The sequence below is a fragment of the Rhopalosiphum padi genome, chromosome 2 (genome assembly GCF_020882245.1).
Source record: "Rhopalosiphum padi isolate XX-2018 chromosome 2, ASM2088224v1, whole genome shotgun sequence".
Classification (NCBI taxonomy): Eukaryota; Metazoa; Arthropoda; class Insecta; order Hemiptera; family Aphididae; genus Rhopalosiphum; species Rhopalosiphum padi.
The window spans coordinates 14,228,692-14,247,411 of record NC_083598.1 but is presented as its reverse complement, the minus strand read 5'-3'; the positions used below and the strand labels follow the sequence as shown (position 1 = coordinate 14,247,411).

General features: G+C 30.9%; 1 protein-coding gene across 1 annotated transcript in view; it reads right to left on the bottom strand.

The window, feature by feature from the left end:
• The window catches only part of LOC132920507 (cyclic AMP response element-binding protein A-like), a 43,111-nt gene extending 24,497 nt beyond the window's left edge, over window positions 1-18,614 (bottom strand). Inside the window, exon 1 of the mRNA XM_060982951.1 lies at window positions 17,907-18,614. Coding sequence (XP_060838934.1) covers window positions 17,907-18,017 — 111 coding nt within the window. The 5' untranslated portion in view covers window positions 18,018-18,614. The remainder of the gene's footprint in view (window positions 1-17,906) is intronic.
• Window positions 18,615-18,720: the final 106 nt, after the last annotated feature.

The following is an 18,720-nucleotide window of genomic DNA, read 5'->3' as shown; positions in this document are numbered from 1 at the left end:
TATTGTAATGAACTCTTTTTATACATAACATAATATATCATATAAATTCATATTATTACACGTAAACGATATCGACTTTAGTGTCCTGAGCACATATGGAAGTAACGGTACCTGTAGGGTTATACAATGTGCTGTAAAGGTTTTTACCATTATCTATGTTGTTCAATTATAGATTGACTTCATAATGGTTCAATAGAATATATATTTTTTTTATTTAAAAGAAAACGTGTTGTTAAAATAACGACAATTCAAACGTTTTTTTTTTTTTTGTACTGATTCCGGTTTTAGGTCAAATTCAGATGGAATCATTAGTTTTTTTTTGCATACTCAGAATCTAACCACTTAAATCAGTAAATTTGAATAGAAGCCAATATGTTGTGAAACATGGATGTTTTCTTATTTTACGTAGTACGTTGATCGTTAAAACTTTTTATTTAGTTTATGTTAATACATATTTAAATACAATAATTTTGTGGAAGTTATCAATTCTAAAAAGATCGATAAGGGGTCAATTTATTTTTAATTGCCTCAATAAAATGGAGGTATTAAGGTTTTATGTATATGTAGATATTTAAAGACACATCTGGACTTATTTTATAATTCATTATTTTTTGCTTACAAGTTATATTCATTATTAAAATGATTAAGCTATTATAATTCTATCAATTATTTGTTTATAACAAATAGGGAATATATTTAAGTATTATTAGAATACATGTGGAATACATCAATAGAGCAGTTCATTTCAGATAACAAAAATGAATTTAGACGCCTGCAGCAATTAAGGATATGGTACACAAAATTAGTATACTGCTCTTAGTAAAAATAATAATATATACAAAATAATTGTCAATAATAAAAAATAAAAAACATATTCTGAAGTCTAAATTTGCTATTCTCAAAGTTTACATGGTACGACTTATTTAAAAAAATTAAATTTTGACGACCCACAATATAATAATGACCTTTATTTTTGGTCAACTTTTAGTCAAACAGTATAGCAGGGACATGTCACTAATACATTTGTAATTATCATTAAAATTCGAACATCAATGTAAAATATTATTACATTTACTCGTATTTAAATATATTGTATAGTATTATAACTATTATATAATAATACGTATATATTCATCTTATATTTTTTTATAATAATCTAGTTGAATATTTTATATAATAAAAATAAAAATATATCAAAATATTTCAAAAATGTATGTGACTCACAGTTTGGGAACCTCTGGTCTAAGTAATTTGTCATTATAACTAATTAAAAATTATCGATAATTGTACAAATGATTTTGGGGTTTCAAACTGATTGGAGATTAGCGATGGCCCGGGCCAAGGTCAAATTCACCCGGAAACACAGTCACCCACTCTCGTTTACAGGTACGTTTTAATATAACACGAGACACATTCACCCTTCACGACCAACCGAGAGATCCTTTCACATTTTTATATATACACACTACACACATATATACAGTTGCCGGTCCGATTGCAATGCCTGTCTGTCTCACTCTACTGGTCTTTCACCAGTGTACCTTTCACTTTGGCTGCCTTTCACCGGATCAGAATTGGCAAGCTTTTTCATGCATCTAAAGACACCCTTTCTCACATGCTATTATAATCCAGACACGGTCACGATTGAAGTCTAGGCCACTGAAGTCTCGTGGGAATGGGTTTTTATTATTTATTATTACTGTTATACCTGTGATATATAGGTAGCATATTCACCCTTCCCCCTATAAAACTAATGGACAATCAAAGATAATAGAGATAGTATGAATAATGGTATTTATCGACGTCTACACATAGGTTAGATATTACACCACGAGTCTTCACAATATGATAACTGATAAGTGTCAACTTAATATCGCCCTCAAAATTCTTTCACCAGCAGATATTATACATTTCTATACGGTCAAAATGTTTATATTTTAACTCTAATAAGTGTTAACGTTACATATTTATCTATCTAATATTTCTAAAAAGGTATTGAATTATTAAAATATAGTGATACAAATATTGATGTTGAATATTAAACTACAGTACAACAAGTATAAATCAATGATAAAAAAATATTCATTGATATAGGTAGGTGATTATTTTAATACTCCCAATTAATATATAAATTATATGATGTATTAATATGATATACCTATTATAAAATAGAAATAATGTTGTTAGTATTAGATTATAACAATAAATATATGCAACGATTTTTGCCTATTTTCAAAGAAGGTATAAAACTAACATTTTATATAATACTAGATTTATGTCTAAAAAACAAAGGTTTTGTGATTCAACTTAAAGTTTTTATTAATTAATGAAATAAATTATTAACTAAATTAATTTTATTTAAATAAATATATTTAAATTTAAATGTTTAATTGATAATCGTTGATGCGAAAGTTATTGTAGTTAGAAATCAGATTGAAAATTTAAGAAAGAAAACATATTGTATTTTTTCTAATTTTAGTATTTAGTGCCCTATTCTACCAAAAATACATATAGAAATTATTTTCCTCCTCTTCCTATACATTGGATACTTTCTTAAAAGTTAAGGGTGTAAGTGTAATATGTAAAAGTATACGAAAAAAAGAAAACGACGAATTAATTTTATAATAGTATAGCATACGAAATAATAATAATAATAATTCTCAATTAATTATACGTTTTAATTAGCTAATACACATAGATATTTTATATCTATATATTCAAACATAGATTATAATATATATATATATAATGTATATTTGTATATATACTAACTCAACAGGTGTGCGATTGTTTGAAAAATTAGAGCAAGTGTTTTATTATAAAGAGCTAAAAAAACGTGCAAACGCGATCATAAAAAATAAAAATAATAAAAACGTATGTGCACGTGGCTTATAGAATGACTACACTAAAAAAATCTACTGAAACGTCTATTAAAAATCTAAATAGCTATAATGAGGTAATTCCATTATTGCGAAATACGCATTTATTTGATGAACTTTCATATAAAATATGAATATACCTAATACTACGATTAAACATATTATGAATTATATTTTTATATAAATCCTTTAAATGAAGTTCACTTCAGTGTAATATCTATAAATAACAACTTTTATTATAGCAGCGGTCAAAATGTAGTTTTTACTTATTGCAAGTGTTTTTGATTTATTTTTTTTAATGCATGTACCTATGCTTTGTTTATTTACGTCTTACACAAATATAACATTTTAGTTATAAAATATCTAAACAATATTTATTTTACTGGTAAATTAGTCCTTTTAAAATTAAATTAAAACCAATTTTTATCATTAAATCGAATAAACCTTTTGGTTTAAATATACTATATACACAATTTGTTCAAAATAATCATAATAAGCATACATTTTTAAATGTGTTTAGAACTACAAACGAAGGATAATTAATTAATAATTGGCAAAACGATATTATTACGAAACATCGGAAATTAGTTCACAAGATAAATATATTAAAATGTAATATTATAATGTAGCACATAAATACAAACGAATAGTGTTCAATGTAAAATATCATTCGCCCTATCATAATTACACGCCCGTAATATAATGTATTATCGACTAAACGCGTTGAATGTCGAGTCTTAGAAATTTCAAAGGTTGTTAATTTTTAACCTCACGAAAAAAATATTAAATTATAATTTAACATCCTATAACGTAACTATGCGTGTTCACGTACGAGGTACATCATTAAATGATAAAGTACTAATAATAAATTCAACTAATATTTTCATATTATGTTTCCGAGGTACCGGAGACATATTGCTTATTTGTATATATAAATTATAAACACTGAAAGCACACGTTGACATAATTACATTTTCGAACAATATTATCGTAAACAAACAATAATATAATATCTGCAATATTAACGTTAAAAAATAATTTAATATAAACTCATAGGTATAATCCATAAATTATTGTTACTTGATCATGTATTCACTTTTTTAAAGTTAATATTGATTAACATTGAATGATACGTAAATAAAATTATGTTGAACATTTTACGTATTATAATATTATTATATATATTGTAGAAGGTACACAAACGGTATGCGACAGGGAAAATCATTTACGTCAGTATAATACAACAACGATATTCTAAAACTATGTTGTTCGTCGCCGTTGACACATATTTTAGCGTTGAAAAGTATTGTTTTAATTTCATGCACTATTTGCGACAGTCGAAAATGATTTATAATATTACACAATTTTTGTTTTAAACTAACCTTTTTATGTCACAGTAGATTAACAATTCACAAATTAGTTTACAGTTCGCTAATAGTTTAATAGTTGAGTAACGTTTTAAATTAAATTAAATAAACAATCAAAATAAAAAATTGTATAATATAGTTGATAAAATATAACAATTATACGTTATCCTTTTTATATAACTAATAATTAGTTTATTCTCATTATATAACAGCTAATTCAATTCACAGAACTTTGTATTAGTTTGAGTACCTATTTTAAATACATCCAAATCTTGAAAACTTATATTATTATTATGATTAGTTGAAGTGGTATTTTTATGACACATTGCAAAATTGAACTTCTAACAAAACGAAGATTGAATGATTTTTGTTGTCATACACTTCATGGTAAATGATAATTTAGTATATTTTAAACCTACTATATTTATTTAACACTTTATAATGTATACTTTATAAAGAACACATTTCTAAGAATTTTGATGTGAAAAGCAATTATGATATGTTTGGCAGTTCAATGACTTTTAAGTACGCTCCAACATATTATATAGACTGGATATTTTCTTACTGAAAATTAAACATGAGAGAAATAGTGAGGAGCAGCAGTTACTAATTTCACTTGTGATTTAGTAACGATTAAAATTGACGACGTACATACAGTCATATACTACATAGCCTATATCTGGTGCCTTACTTTTTCGTCGAGTACTTAATCATAAAATGGCAAATTCCACGACGGTTAATTGAAATCTATACATCACATCCAGATCGTACTTATAGATTTACCTAATTCGAGTGAAAAAAAATATCTGAGAAATTTTTCAATAAACGTTATCAGTAAATAATATGACAACATGACGCAGTATTCAGCAGGTAGTTAAAACTACGATACGAATGAAATTTTCGTTGTTTAAATGCACATCAATTTTAGTCGACTATTTTATAGGTGCCACTTATTTTGTGTCATTTCGATGGCTGGCACCGCAATTCATCCAGGTTTACGGTGCATAATAATGGTGTAGTACACCTGCAGTAACGGTAATGCAATTTAATCAAACGACGAGGAAGAAAAACAAAATTTGTGCACGACAATATATAATGTGGCCAGTAACCACGACCGACGTCAACTTTGGTATGCGTGCAACAGCGGCGTGCACGCGAAAAGGGCAGGTCAGAATTTTTCTGATATCCCCGAATGGCCCCCATACGACCAACGAGTGCGGTTATTGTCAAATCATCGTCGGAAACCGGTTCCGCCGAATCGTGGCGAATTTTTTCTACGACGTACGCAAACAGTTGCGGGCCGCAACAGACATTTTTCCGGAGCGTATTTTACGTTTAGAATATTATTTTCATTTACGAAAGCACACACAGACGCAGAACACAAATGTATAGGTACACGTTTTGGGCGCGCAGTGGAAATCACTAGGTAACCCACCGTCGACCGGTTTTCATTCCCAGGATCCCCGAAAAATGCATTTAAACATTATATACCGGTTTCGTATCCGTTCAGCACAACGCATACAGATGCGTACATACATAATACATGTATTAAAATAAGCACACGACGGTAAAGCATAATTTTATAATATTTCATATTTTTCCAATTTCTACGAATACAAAATACTACATTCTTATATAATTCAGTATATTTAATATTGTATCCACCACGTCGAGCTATGCGTAGAAATACGCGACAAGGCGGTGCTCATAATATATTATGTGTATCGGCGATTGTTTTTCATGATGCTCCCTAAAAAGCAGCAATATAGTACAATTCATGCAATAATATGTGGGATATATAAAAAAAATCGAATGATTACGTCCTTGAGTCTCGACAATCTGCATTGGTGGATTTTTTTTTTACTTTATTATTTTATTTTATTTCATTTTTTTTTTGCTTTTTATAATACGACTGCAGTGTTATAAGATAACTTATAATATATGTATTTAATATGATTGTTAAGGTAGCTCTTGATTACTAATAACTAATGAATATTTTATTTTTGAATAAAAAATAACATATGTGGCACCTGTTAATATTTTTTATTATATATATATATATATATTATATGTATTTATATGATTCGTGCAATGTTAAGTCAATCAGACGAGTATGACCTGTACCGTTATAAACTTGTTATTATTTTTTTGATTCACATATCACCTAAATGAAAACACGCAATTAGTAATAAATAATAATATTAATATGTAATTTATGTTTTTGTAATAAATTTTTTAATTAGTATTTTAATTCTATGTATACATTTTTTATAAATTATATTAATTGTTCATTTTGGGTGTTAAAAATGATAAGTATTATGTAATATACAGGCAATTATCGATGTACAAGTTTAAAAAATTTATCTGCAATTAATTCAAAGTAAAATAAATATGCGATCCATTAAAAATTGGCCTTGATTTCGAATTAATATTACATTAAAGTAAGTTAGAGTAATTTTTCATTTAAATATAATTTTAATAATAAAATTTTAAAATAAATTGTTTGGGTTTTAAACAGTCTTGAAGAAAATTTATTTTTATTTTTGGTAAGCTATTTTACAATCATATCAAACTGGAAAAAAATTAGATTATGTTGTGATTATTTTATGACAAAAATAAACAATTATAAGCGAAAACTATGCCAGACTTTTCATCCCTTAGAAAACCAAAATATTAAATAGATATATGTATTAATAAAATATTTTACTGTTTTGTATAACTCGACAAGATTTAAAAATATGCCTCACTCGTCTCACTACGTCTTACAAATTGTAGTCATGTAGGTATACAAGTGGTACAACAGTATAATCATAGTATTCGACAGAACAATTTTATGTTATTAAGTTGTTAACGTTAGTCTTTAATATTTGAGTCTATTATCAAACTCAAAATTTTAAAATGCTGATAACTCTTTTAAAATTTGAAACACTGTAAAAACTTGAACGTACACAAACACAAATAATATTTTTAGCTTTAAGTTTTAAAATAATATGTAAGCTCACTTTAATATTAAAATGTTTTTTAACAAACATTGATTTCATTCAGTATTGTATAAAATTGTTTAACATACATACTACATAATAGTGCTTCGTTTATACTTTTATCATTTAGTTTTAAATTTTTCATATAACGAGTTTTTTTTTCTAAAAACCACGTGTCCATTCTTAAACTCGACGATTCAAAACTTTTTATTAGTCTGACCGACATCGAATTATTGAGAGTTGACTGTATTATAAGCATTTTATGGTACGAAAAAATATAATTGAATTATTATTATAACAATTAAAAATATATCGTAGTATCATTTCAGGCCGTAGCGACCGACAAATTGATTTTTCCTATGTATAATAAACAATATTATAAACGAAACGTTTCGTAAAGCGCGTCGCCGCTGTGCAGAGCTTATATTTAGTGGTGGCGACGGCTATACGACAACGATGACGCCAGAAAACTGTTACGCTCGTGGGGGTTGTGATCGTCATTCGCCAGCGTCATCGTCCCCCGAGATCGCTGCATGACGTCAGCAGTGCGTGGGTTTTGGATCACTTTGCGCGCTTGCTATTTCTGTGCAACCCGTGTTGTATATATACACTGCAACCACGACGATATTGTATTAAATGAGGATTAAGTCGAACATGCGGAGGCGTTGACACGACGGCGTGGTGGTGGGTCCATTTGGGGAGGTAGCATGTATATAAACTTGCACTCGTGTATATTATTATTATGTGCGTGTGCGTCTGTGGCGGCACCACCCTCGGATTGTCAACTTGTAGTCCGACGCCAATAAAATAATAGTATATATTATTATTATACATATACCTACCTATATAATGCAATGTAGTTCAGACAATTTCCTAACCGAGTTTTCAACACCCACGCACAGTTGTACCATAATCGATCGTATCACTACCTCCCTCATCGCCTATAGTATAATAATATATAGGTAGTTTCCTACAGGTTGGATTCAAATCTCGCGATTGCCGTTCCTCTACATTTTAGATAGTTTTATATTATTACGATGCCAATAAAGTATAATGTCAGACGTCATGCGCACACAGATCACTATTATAATATTATTATAATCATTATAATATTATTATATATTATTCTACACGAAAGCTACCATATGTGTTTTGATTCGCTGTTGCATTGTATACAGTTTATATTATAGGCAGGTATAACCTACGCGTCATCCGATTACGAGTACTTTGCTCGGACTTCGTACAAAATCACATTCACGACAGTCAAATCAAACGAAATGATAAGCTGTGCGCACTGCACAAACGATGCATAATAGAATAATAAAGACGAAAAATAACCCGGAATCGAGTCAACATAATATATTGCATTTAGTTGAGATGTTTATAGACGAGGTGCCCAACCTTTGGATATTCGAGTGAACGTGTTTAGATTGTTTTATTACTCATCGTATAATAATATCATATCGTTTATTTTTTTCCGCGATCGGATTCGCACCTACAAATAACAGAGCGTCCGCTGCATACACTGCGTGAACAATATATTATAATAATAATATTATTATAAAACATGCTAGTTATGCACATAATAGCATACCTACCTACGATGTTGAGTCGCACAGAAAATTTGAATAAAACAACTATTAAATAGTTGGCGCGATGAGATCCTATAGAATTTAAGATCTACGAATTCGTGAAAAAATAAAAATAAAAATGGAACTGCAGATATTCCCAATGGTGTTAAATAAAACATTTTCGAAACAATAAATAGGTATGTATTTTTTAATACTTTAGGAATTATAAATATGCTATAAATTACATATAATTTTGTTAAACTAAAAATTGTGGTCAAACGTTATTGAATAACAAAAATAATGAATCAATATTTAATATAATATGGTATAAATATAGTTATATACCCACATTTATTATTTTCGTTTTTTCTGTTAGGATTCAAAACTTTAACAATTCAATGTTTCGAACTGTAGTAATGAATAATATCAGGTGTTTTTATTTTTAATTATATTTTAGTTTATATTTATTTTTGACATAAAATAGAACGATATCTTCACTGATAGACCGCGCATGTAATTTATTTTTTTATCGTTAACATACGAACAACGAAGGTAACTTATAAGGTTTATAAGGTATATATATATATAGTATATACTCGCATACAGTAATAAGTATTTTAAATTTGTAATAAGTATATTATTTTAAATTGCAATTAATGCATTTATAATAACTGTAATTGGTATTATAATATGCTATTATGTAAATCGTACTATGCTTCATACTACGATTAGTGAAGACATGCATTAACATCATACCGCGCGTTTTTATGAACTTTAGGTTTTTATATAAATACATTAATTTTTTTTTTCAATGCTACTAATTAACACGTTCCGATAAGTAAACTCATTCAGTTTATAAATACTTACAACCTACATAACATTAAAACGCATAAACTGCATATAATTATTATTATTTAACGACGATTACGTGTTTCTATATAAAAAGCCCCGTTGAATGTTATGCATATAATATAGCTGTAACATAATAGGCATAATTATATATTATAGTTGCGATATCTATACCACGATCTGATCGATTTTACGGGACTTTGCGGTAAACGACGACTTGAATGCGTCGTCACAAAAATATATCGCTGATATCTCGAGATTGCGTAAAAAACGCATTTTCATGCGACGACGGACGTATACGTTTCGAGACACCCGCCGAATAAAAAATAATACAAGCGTAAACCCACGCAATTCCTGTCACGATTCGCCCGCACCATTTTTCTTATAGATATATCAGTAAAGCGACGATCTCCACTGCGGCGGCGTAGACATTTTCCGAATATTTGTCGCACACGTTTAAGTATAGCCATATACATACGACGAGACGGCGGCGACCGCCGCTCAGGCCTTGGCCGACGAATACCATTATTACAATAACGATATATACTGCAGCTGGTATAAACCTAGGTTAGGTTATATTATTATGTGTACTACCTACTACAATAACGTATTGTTTTACGAGACACCTTATGGGATCCGTCTGCGGCGGCGGCGATGACCGCGGCGGCCACAGCCATTGCCGTCACACACTCACACACACACACACACACGCTCGCGAGCACAGGTAAGACGTACGTTTATTATACATTATGTGCGTTGCGTACGTGATGACAATTCCGTTACAAGCCAAGGAGTGTCGAATCCAGTCGACCTTCGAGAGAGATGGACGACCAAACGTTCTTCACACGCGCGCGAGCGCGCGCGCGCTAGACCTTGGAAATGTAACTTCACCGGCGTCAATGACCGACGTGACGTCACTCGGGGATTTTCTAGAAAAACACACACACACACACACGAAAAATCACGATGTGTGTATATCGACATCTCCACCCTTGGAGAGGAAAAAAAAAATAACCAAAACCTATCCCTGACCGGTTTACGGCCGCCGAAAAAAAAACCGGATTTGTTTTCCTTCTTACGATTATTATACGATGCCATACCGACTTCATCATCTATATATACGTAGGTATACCTATACTAATACCTATGGCTCGCAACTAAACCGTATACGATGTATATATTTTATTAAATACTTATCCGAGCGACTATGTACTACACGCAATATATATATATATATATATATAATAAATACATATATTTCTAATCCCGCGGACGCGCGGTGGCCGCACGTGAGAAGTTCGATGAGGCCCAGGGGGAAAAATGTTGTACGCTTCACGGGTTTCAGGAGTCATTGACCTTGCGGGACGGCCCGCGATGGCAACATTATGTGTAATACACACACACACACACACACTCGCGGGTTTGATCGCGTCTATATACTTAACAGCCGCGCGTGCGTATGTACATAATATGGGTTCGCAGCGAGAGACTGGAAATCCATTAACGTTTCCTTACGGGTCTCGCGAGCGCGCGCGCACGTCTTCCGGTGCAGCAATCGGCGTCGTCGTCGTAGTCGTCGTCATCGGTCGTACACCGCATTATAAATTATTACATAACATACCATTTTGTGCGTACACATATTATTATTATCATGTATACACGTCTCACATTATCGTATTCAAGAGCAGCGTTTCTTTCGTACCTATCTGTGTCGCGAACACCGGACTTGAATAATGAATATTCACCCCTTACCAAACGACAACGACCCATATTACGCGCGTATCAGCTGGTAGATATACCAATATATATATATGTACGTGAAGCGTTTAGCCGATAGCCGTTATCAATAATATGTATATATTATAATATATACCTATCGCGTAAAATGCTCTGCTGTATAGGTACAACGGCCGCGCGGCGGACTGCGGTATATTTTATGTATTACCTAGGTACTATACTTAATATCGCGGTCGTTTCGCATCAGGTGCGTGTGTAATCGTCGTGAGAACTGTCCCGCTACGGCGGTATATACGAGAATTCGTGCGGAAATCCTATCTTTGACCATATTATACACATAATAATGATATAGACATTCGTACGCTGGTATATAGTACATATATATATATATAATATTATGACATAGAACGGGCGTACGCCTATATTATATGTACCTACCTTTGAAGCCCGTGACATTCGCGAAGGATTCCACGATGATATTATGTTACGTAAACTCTAATTATTGGAATATTCACGCAGTTAAAACGCTATCAATTGAATATTATCGCTATCCTTACAATAATATACACATAACACCATGCTAGTGTTTATTGGTTATTGCACAACCAACTGTTGTGCTTTGTGCGTATAGCGCCTACAGGTCGTAAACAGGACCATCACTAACAATAACACGTAGTGTATACTTACAGTATAATAATATTATAATAAAGGTACTTGCGACCTAACTCGGTTAGATAATGTTATATTATGTGTATGGGTCGTGTAGTCTTCGGAATTTAGTATGAAAAAACTGCAGTGTAAATCACGTAAGATTATATGATCCCAACCCTGTTGTTGTCACGCGAAATTTGAAAGACCTGTGGTATATTATGGCGTTTATACGTCCAACTATACCCGTGAAAACATATTATAATTATTGTTATTCTGTAAATTTTAATTAATAATTTTACATTTTATCATTACTAGACCTGTGCGATTGTTTGTTCAGATGCTTTTCATATATTATGAATTATGACACTTTGATTACGTTGCGCACGAAGACGTTTCATATAGATTTCGATATTGCGGCTATTCAACCGAAATGCCAAACAACAATCCGGTCATTATTATGATATAATATTCTTATTGTATTAGGTATACCTAATACAATAATATTTTTAAATATTTACATTTGGACTCACAAACGGGTTGGCCACATTATTAAAACGAACATAGCATTTTTTTTTATAAAACTCGTATTTAGAACATGACATTAAATACAAATTATTTTTTTCTTTAAATATACAGTAAAATCCCAAAATAAATGTTAACTCGTTATATTATAACTGATTCTTACTAACCGGTTATAGAATTGAAAAATAATCATATGAAAGGACAGACAATTTTTTATTTGTTAATCCTAGAAATGATCAAAACTCGGTAAAAGCTTAATAAATTATAAAAAAAACTCGTGTTCAATGAATATGTATACGTCAATTATCAAGAACAAGTGAAATTCTTATACAAATAAATGCCATATTTTCTCAGTTGATATTCGAACTACTCCAATCTACAATATGTAACCTGATTCATTAATTTTTTAGAGATTTTTTTACATCATATAATGATTATTATTTACTATTAATTCATCAAATATCTACCTTAATAATTACTAATTATAAAGTAATGTAAAGTATGTTAGATGATAATTTATAACTCTAAAATATATAACTAGTAAATTGTACATATACCTATCTATATAGTAGATACTATAAAGCATATAACTAATAAATAATATAAACCAATGTCCGCTTAAACAATTATTTAATACAATTTTAAAATGTAAAACGCATTCGTGCACAGGTACTGCGCTATACCTAATTGTAATTACAAAAGTTTATGTACATATATCACTACTGCTATAGCAATAATTAGCAGTAGGGTATAAATCGTCAGAAATAAACTACTGTTATAGCAGTATTATTTTCAATAGTTTCATATTATGAAATAACATATTTTACTGTGTCACTGCAATATTTGATAACATTCGGCATTGTATTATTTATACTTAAGTTTTTAAGCAAATCTCTAAATGTGTAATTTTTCTTACAAAATATTTTAGGTAGGTACCATTCAATTTCTACTGTTTATAAAACAATTCTGAACTGAGTCAATTAATTAATTGAAAATTTAAAAATAAAAAATAAATTAGAAATGTATTCATAATGAATTATATTTCAATTTTGTTGTTGTATAATATGGAAGTTGCATTTGATTAATGTGAATTATAGTGCAATATGGTTATTGTGAATATCTACAAAAAATGAATAATTTAAAAGTAATTAATCGTGTTATTCGTATTGCACTAATACACGTATATATAAGACTAAAGATAAACGCAGATCTTCCACCATCATTATTGTACATAATATTATATATATTATAGAATATTTATTAAATATACATATACGTAATTTGATCATATAGTTAATAATATTATTATATGTGATATTTTCTGTATAGGCGGAGAGATAATGAAATCGTTTAGACGAACTCACGTAGAAAGTGGGCTGCAACTATTAAAGGCAAGACAAATTTTATGTTTTTTAAGACAGATTTGACGGTCATTACGAGTTACAATAACTACATAATTTTAACGACTGTCGCCGTTACTGCAGTCGATCAACAGGAAACTAAAACATCTATACTATGATTTCGCGGTCAAATGACAGAAAACGAATTTTTCGGTTTATTGTGACAAGAGCACGATAACTAGAAGTCTAGAAATATTTTTATCATACAAAACTGCAAACTGACGGTGTATTATGTCCGCATATTTTTTAGAACGCGTAGAGGAAACTCTATATCAATAACACACGTCTTATTTGTCTCTAAAAATACAGCCGAGGAAAGGAATGTATGACAAGGGATAGGTCAAAATATAAAAACTGCGGTAGTAAACTATTTCACGTGTATTAGATACTTGTTTTATTTCTTTTGCTTTTCTACAGGGTAGTAGTATACTGTGATTTAGGTAATTAAATATAAAAGAAATAATAAATGAATGAATTTAACCAATGGTTGTAAGCCATTTTAAGTAAATATTAAAATCCTATGCACGCTGATATTTTTAAAAAACGCTTAGACGGTTATCTGTAGTATTTCTGTAAATCCACGGCGAGACATTAGAGAAAATAAACAAAAAAATATTTTCTGCAGTTTATCTTTCCTATAGTCTATACTTTATTTACGATTTAAAATAGTGATGCGTGAAACATTTGGGCACTCCATCGATCCAGAAAAAGTGTTCGCAAATAATAATAATTATAATAATACTGTATTTTTGTAAAATAAATATGCATCTCACTCAGCTTCCGCGAATAATAATGAAAATGCATATTTAATTTAATGGTAAAAAACTGTGTCGACTTGCCCACCTACACGACGTTTACCGGAAATCGGTAATTCGATCATTTCGACTAGTCATCGTTTGTAATGCGAAACGGCTGGAAAAAAAGGGAAAGTGCACGCGATTATACAGAACGACTATGGCGGCGTAAACGGACGGTGGGTGGCTGTGGCGGCCATGATTTAAATGCAAAAATGTTAGTAGTTTTTCCAATGCACATAACGTAATATTATGTCGACCCGCATTATGCATTGTAAATGTATAGGTATTATAAAATAAATGTGATTTCGCAAAAACAAAAAAAAAAAAACAAAACAAAACAAAAATGAGACAATCGGAACAAAAGGAAAAAAAAAATATATTACATATTATTATACTAAGAAGCGTGTACACTGACTGTACACGCGCACTTAAATAAACTCTCGTATACAGAATGCAGATACCATCCGTTTGTCGGATATCAGTTTTGTAAAAAAAAAAAGTAATGTTTGTATACTTCTTTGGAAGCCGCACGCTATGAGTAATATCCATACCATTAGCAATAGTATTTTTACACAGATAATAGATATTGTGTGATGTCGAGATTTCGAAGAACTACTTGAAGCCGATTTATCAACCAGAATATTTGTCAAGGGGACCTTATTATACATTACGGTACAGTGACTATAATAATTAAAATATATTATACACGCGCCTGCCATGACCGCTACCGTCACTGCTACTGTCACCGCTGTTGATATTATATTGCTATATTAATGACTTTTGCGAAAGACAACACAATTGGCAACGATTTAGTTTGCAGAACACATTAGATAATGACAGTGTAATTCATACAATGCTTATATCGATAGTCCACGGGTTCAACACCACCCGTAGCGACACAGCGACACAAAAAAAAAAAACTGGGAAAATCTCGCGGGTAGTAAATGCAATAAAACGACCCGGATAGAAAGTAGCCCTCATTAGCCTCATTGAGGAATAAAACATAATAAAATAAAATAAAAACTCAATTTCTACACGATAAGGGCTCCCCCATGGACTACTTTTTTTTTTAATATAAATTATGATTAAAACCGTTTAATAGATAAAGGCGCGTATGAGTGCTTGACCCCACGTCAGACCATATTATATTCCGATTCGGAAATACCCGTATATAATGGATGCTATAATAGTGTAATCTAATTATCGCACATTATTTTACAGCCTAAATTATGTATTATTATACATTGTTATGGTGTTAGTAAAAAGTTCACTCTCGAATATAATAAGTATTCAACTTTACTGGGGAATTCTATTTATGTATAATATAAGTACCAATATTTGCTGAAGATGCAATACGCGAGTACGAAAATCGATTATGATTTAATACATTATTATATTTATATCAGTTTCAAAGGCCGACGGGTCGATAATACATGTATAATATATAACATTATTACAAATGTGTTTACACTTAATATTCGTAAGATTATAATACAGTATTATAATAAATTGTAAACACTCCTTAGTTTTTGTTACATGAAATCCTGGCCATATTGCAGTATAAGCCATCATCAGCGTTTAGGCTTTAGACTACTATGTATAAAAACAAATTAAAACATTACAAACTATAGTAATATGTACAATGTACATTAATAATAATGTTATAGTATTACATTTTAATATATATTAATATATTATTTAACACGAGTAATGGGTAATTAAACATTCCCTTGTATTACTGGCAGTCACTTTGATCTATAAAGAAAGTGTAGGTGAAAGAACGGTTCAACTTTCAAATGTCATTTCCTATACAGCCGCATATTATGTTCACAATAGTAGGTACATACTACATTCAATAAAAAATTCTATCGACTCAAGGTCACACGTATCGCATAAATAGTGCTCGAGATAAGATGTATTTATACTTTATGTAAATATATCAACCAATGTTCATTAATTAAATATTATTTTCGACTATTAAAATCGGAAATTCTCCCCAATGGTAGTTTAACGCAAAGTGTTGGTTAGGTATTATAGAGAGACATTTTTAATTTTAATCCCACTATTATAAAACTGGTTTTTGTGCGGCATACGCCCGGTTAAAATATGCATATTATAAACACATTGGGCATATTAATTGCTAAATTCATTTCTATGCAAAATGAAAATGATTATATTACAAAATGGTAAGAAAAGTTTTATGTTCTCGATAATGATATTCACACTATATCAATAATGACATTTCTAAAAATTTTAATGGAATATAATACTATAGATACTGGCATTCGTAATATATATATATACATATAAAAAAATGAACATACAAGTAATATAAATTACACACACACACAAGCATACGGGCAAAATATGTATAAGGTAGGTAGGTACTTATATTTATTATATATATTGGTACGTTGATCGGACTTTTCCTTCCGTGGGCGTTTTCTGTGTCAAACCAGAAATTCATAGGAATCATTAAATACACGGCCGATTAAAATGTTAGTTAGGGTATTAATTTATTGAACGCATTTCGATCGCTACAGATATCGAAGGTTTATTTATATTTATTTGTGTTGAGCTCGATAGTGATTTTAATATTTTTTATAGGTATTTTGATATATTCTACATTACGTACAAGCTTCCTGTATATATTACAAGTTATAACTGTATACACAAAATAATATAGGTATATAATATATGTGATTGTGGAATGTGATACGGCCGATTTACTTTTGCAAAATAATTTACTCGATGACTGTTTGATTTTTTTCTGTTATTTGGTCAACGTTGTGCACTATCAGCTGGATTTTAACTTCCTGTTGTTTGTAACTAGATAATAACACACAGGTATGTGTATACTTTATGTTGTATGCAATTTATGTCTGTGTATGTTTTGAACTGTATACGTTAAAATAGAAAGAAAACGTGTTGTTATAGCTAAGTATTACGTAAAGACAACGCACTTTCCACGAAAATGAAACGGGTTGGATAGACGGATCGTTTAACCGTTATTATCTGTAGCGTATTATAGAACAATAGTCGACGGTTTTCGAAAAACGCACGGTCCAAGAAATCGATAAAAGTAAAACCAGTATACCTACCTATACTCATTATAATCGGAGGAAAATCAAATACATAAACATTATAATCACCTGGTCCAAATCCGAATCCCAAAGGTCTTTCATGTCGTCATTGATGAATGGGTCGAGCTTAAGCTCCATGTATATACCCAAAGCGTCCATGTCTTGGCAGGACATGGTCATGTTTTCCTGCAACGTCTATCGTATGGTCGTATGTCGTTTTCTCACACGGGGTAGCGCGAGAATTGGAAAAACAGCGCGATGCTTAGTAATATGTCGACAGTGCACAGCGCACAAACACAAAAACGAATTTAACAAAAAAAAAATTGAAATAAAATTTGCAAACAATGACAAACGAAAAACCACTACAATTTTATGCAGGTATTTACGATAAATTAGGGGGGTGTATAACGGTTTTGAAACGCGTATGTCGTGTATAATATTATAATGTCGCACTGAACTCGGAGTGAACACGCGAATCGTTTGTCTTACATTTTCCGGTGAAACAATATAAATATGATTATATTATTATTATACGTCTTGCCGCAAGCTTAACAAAAATTAAAAGTAAATAATATTAATAATGATACGAAAGAATAAATGCACAGACACATATACACACAAACATAAACAACAAAAACCACACACACGCGTGTACACGGACGCAACGTGGGGACTGAATCGTTTGCCGGGCGCGTCTGATATTAATGAGAGGAACGTACGAGCGCGCGCGAGAGACCGACGACCTGTTGCTGATGCCGAGGCGTGTACGGCGACCGTCGCGTCGTCAGACGTGCGTGTGTGCATCCGGCGCGTCTGGCTCGTCGATCGACGGGTGGAAGGGGGGGTGGGGGTGGAAGTTTTGCCGCGCTAGCGCCATCTACCG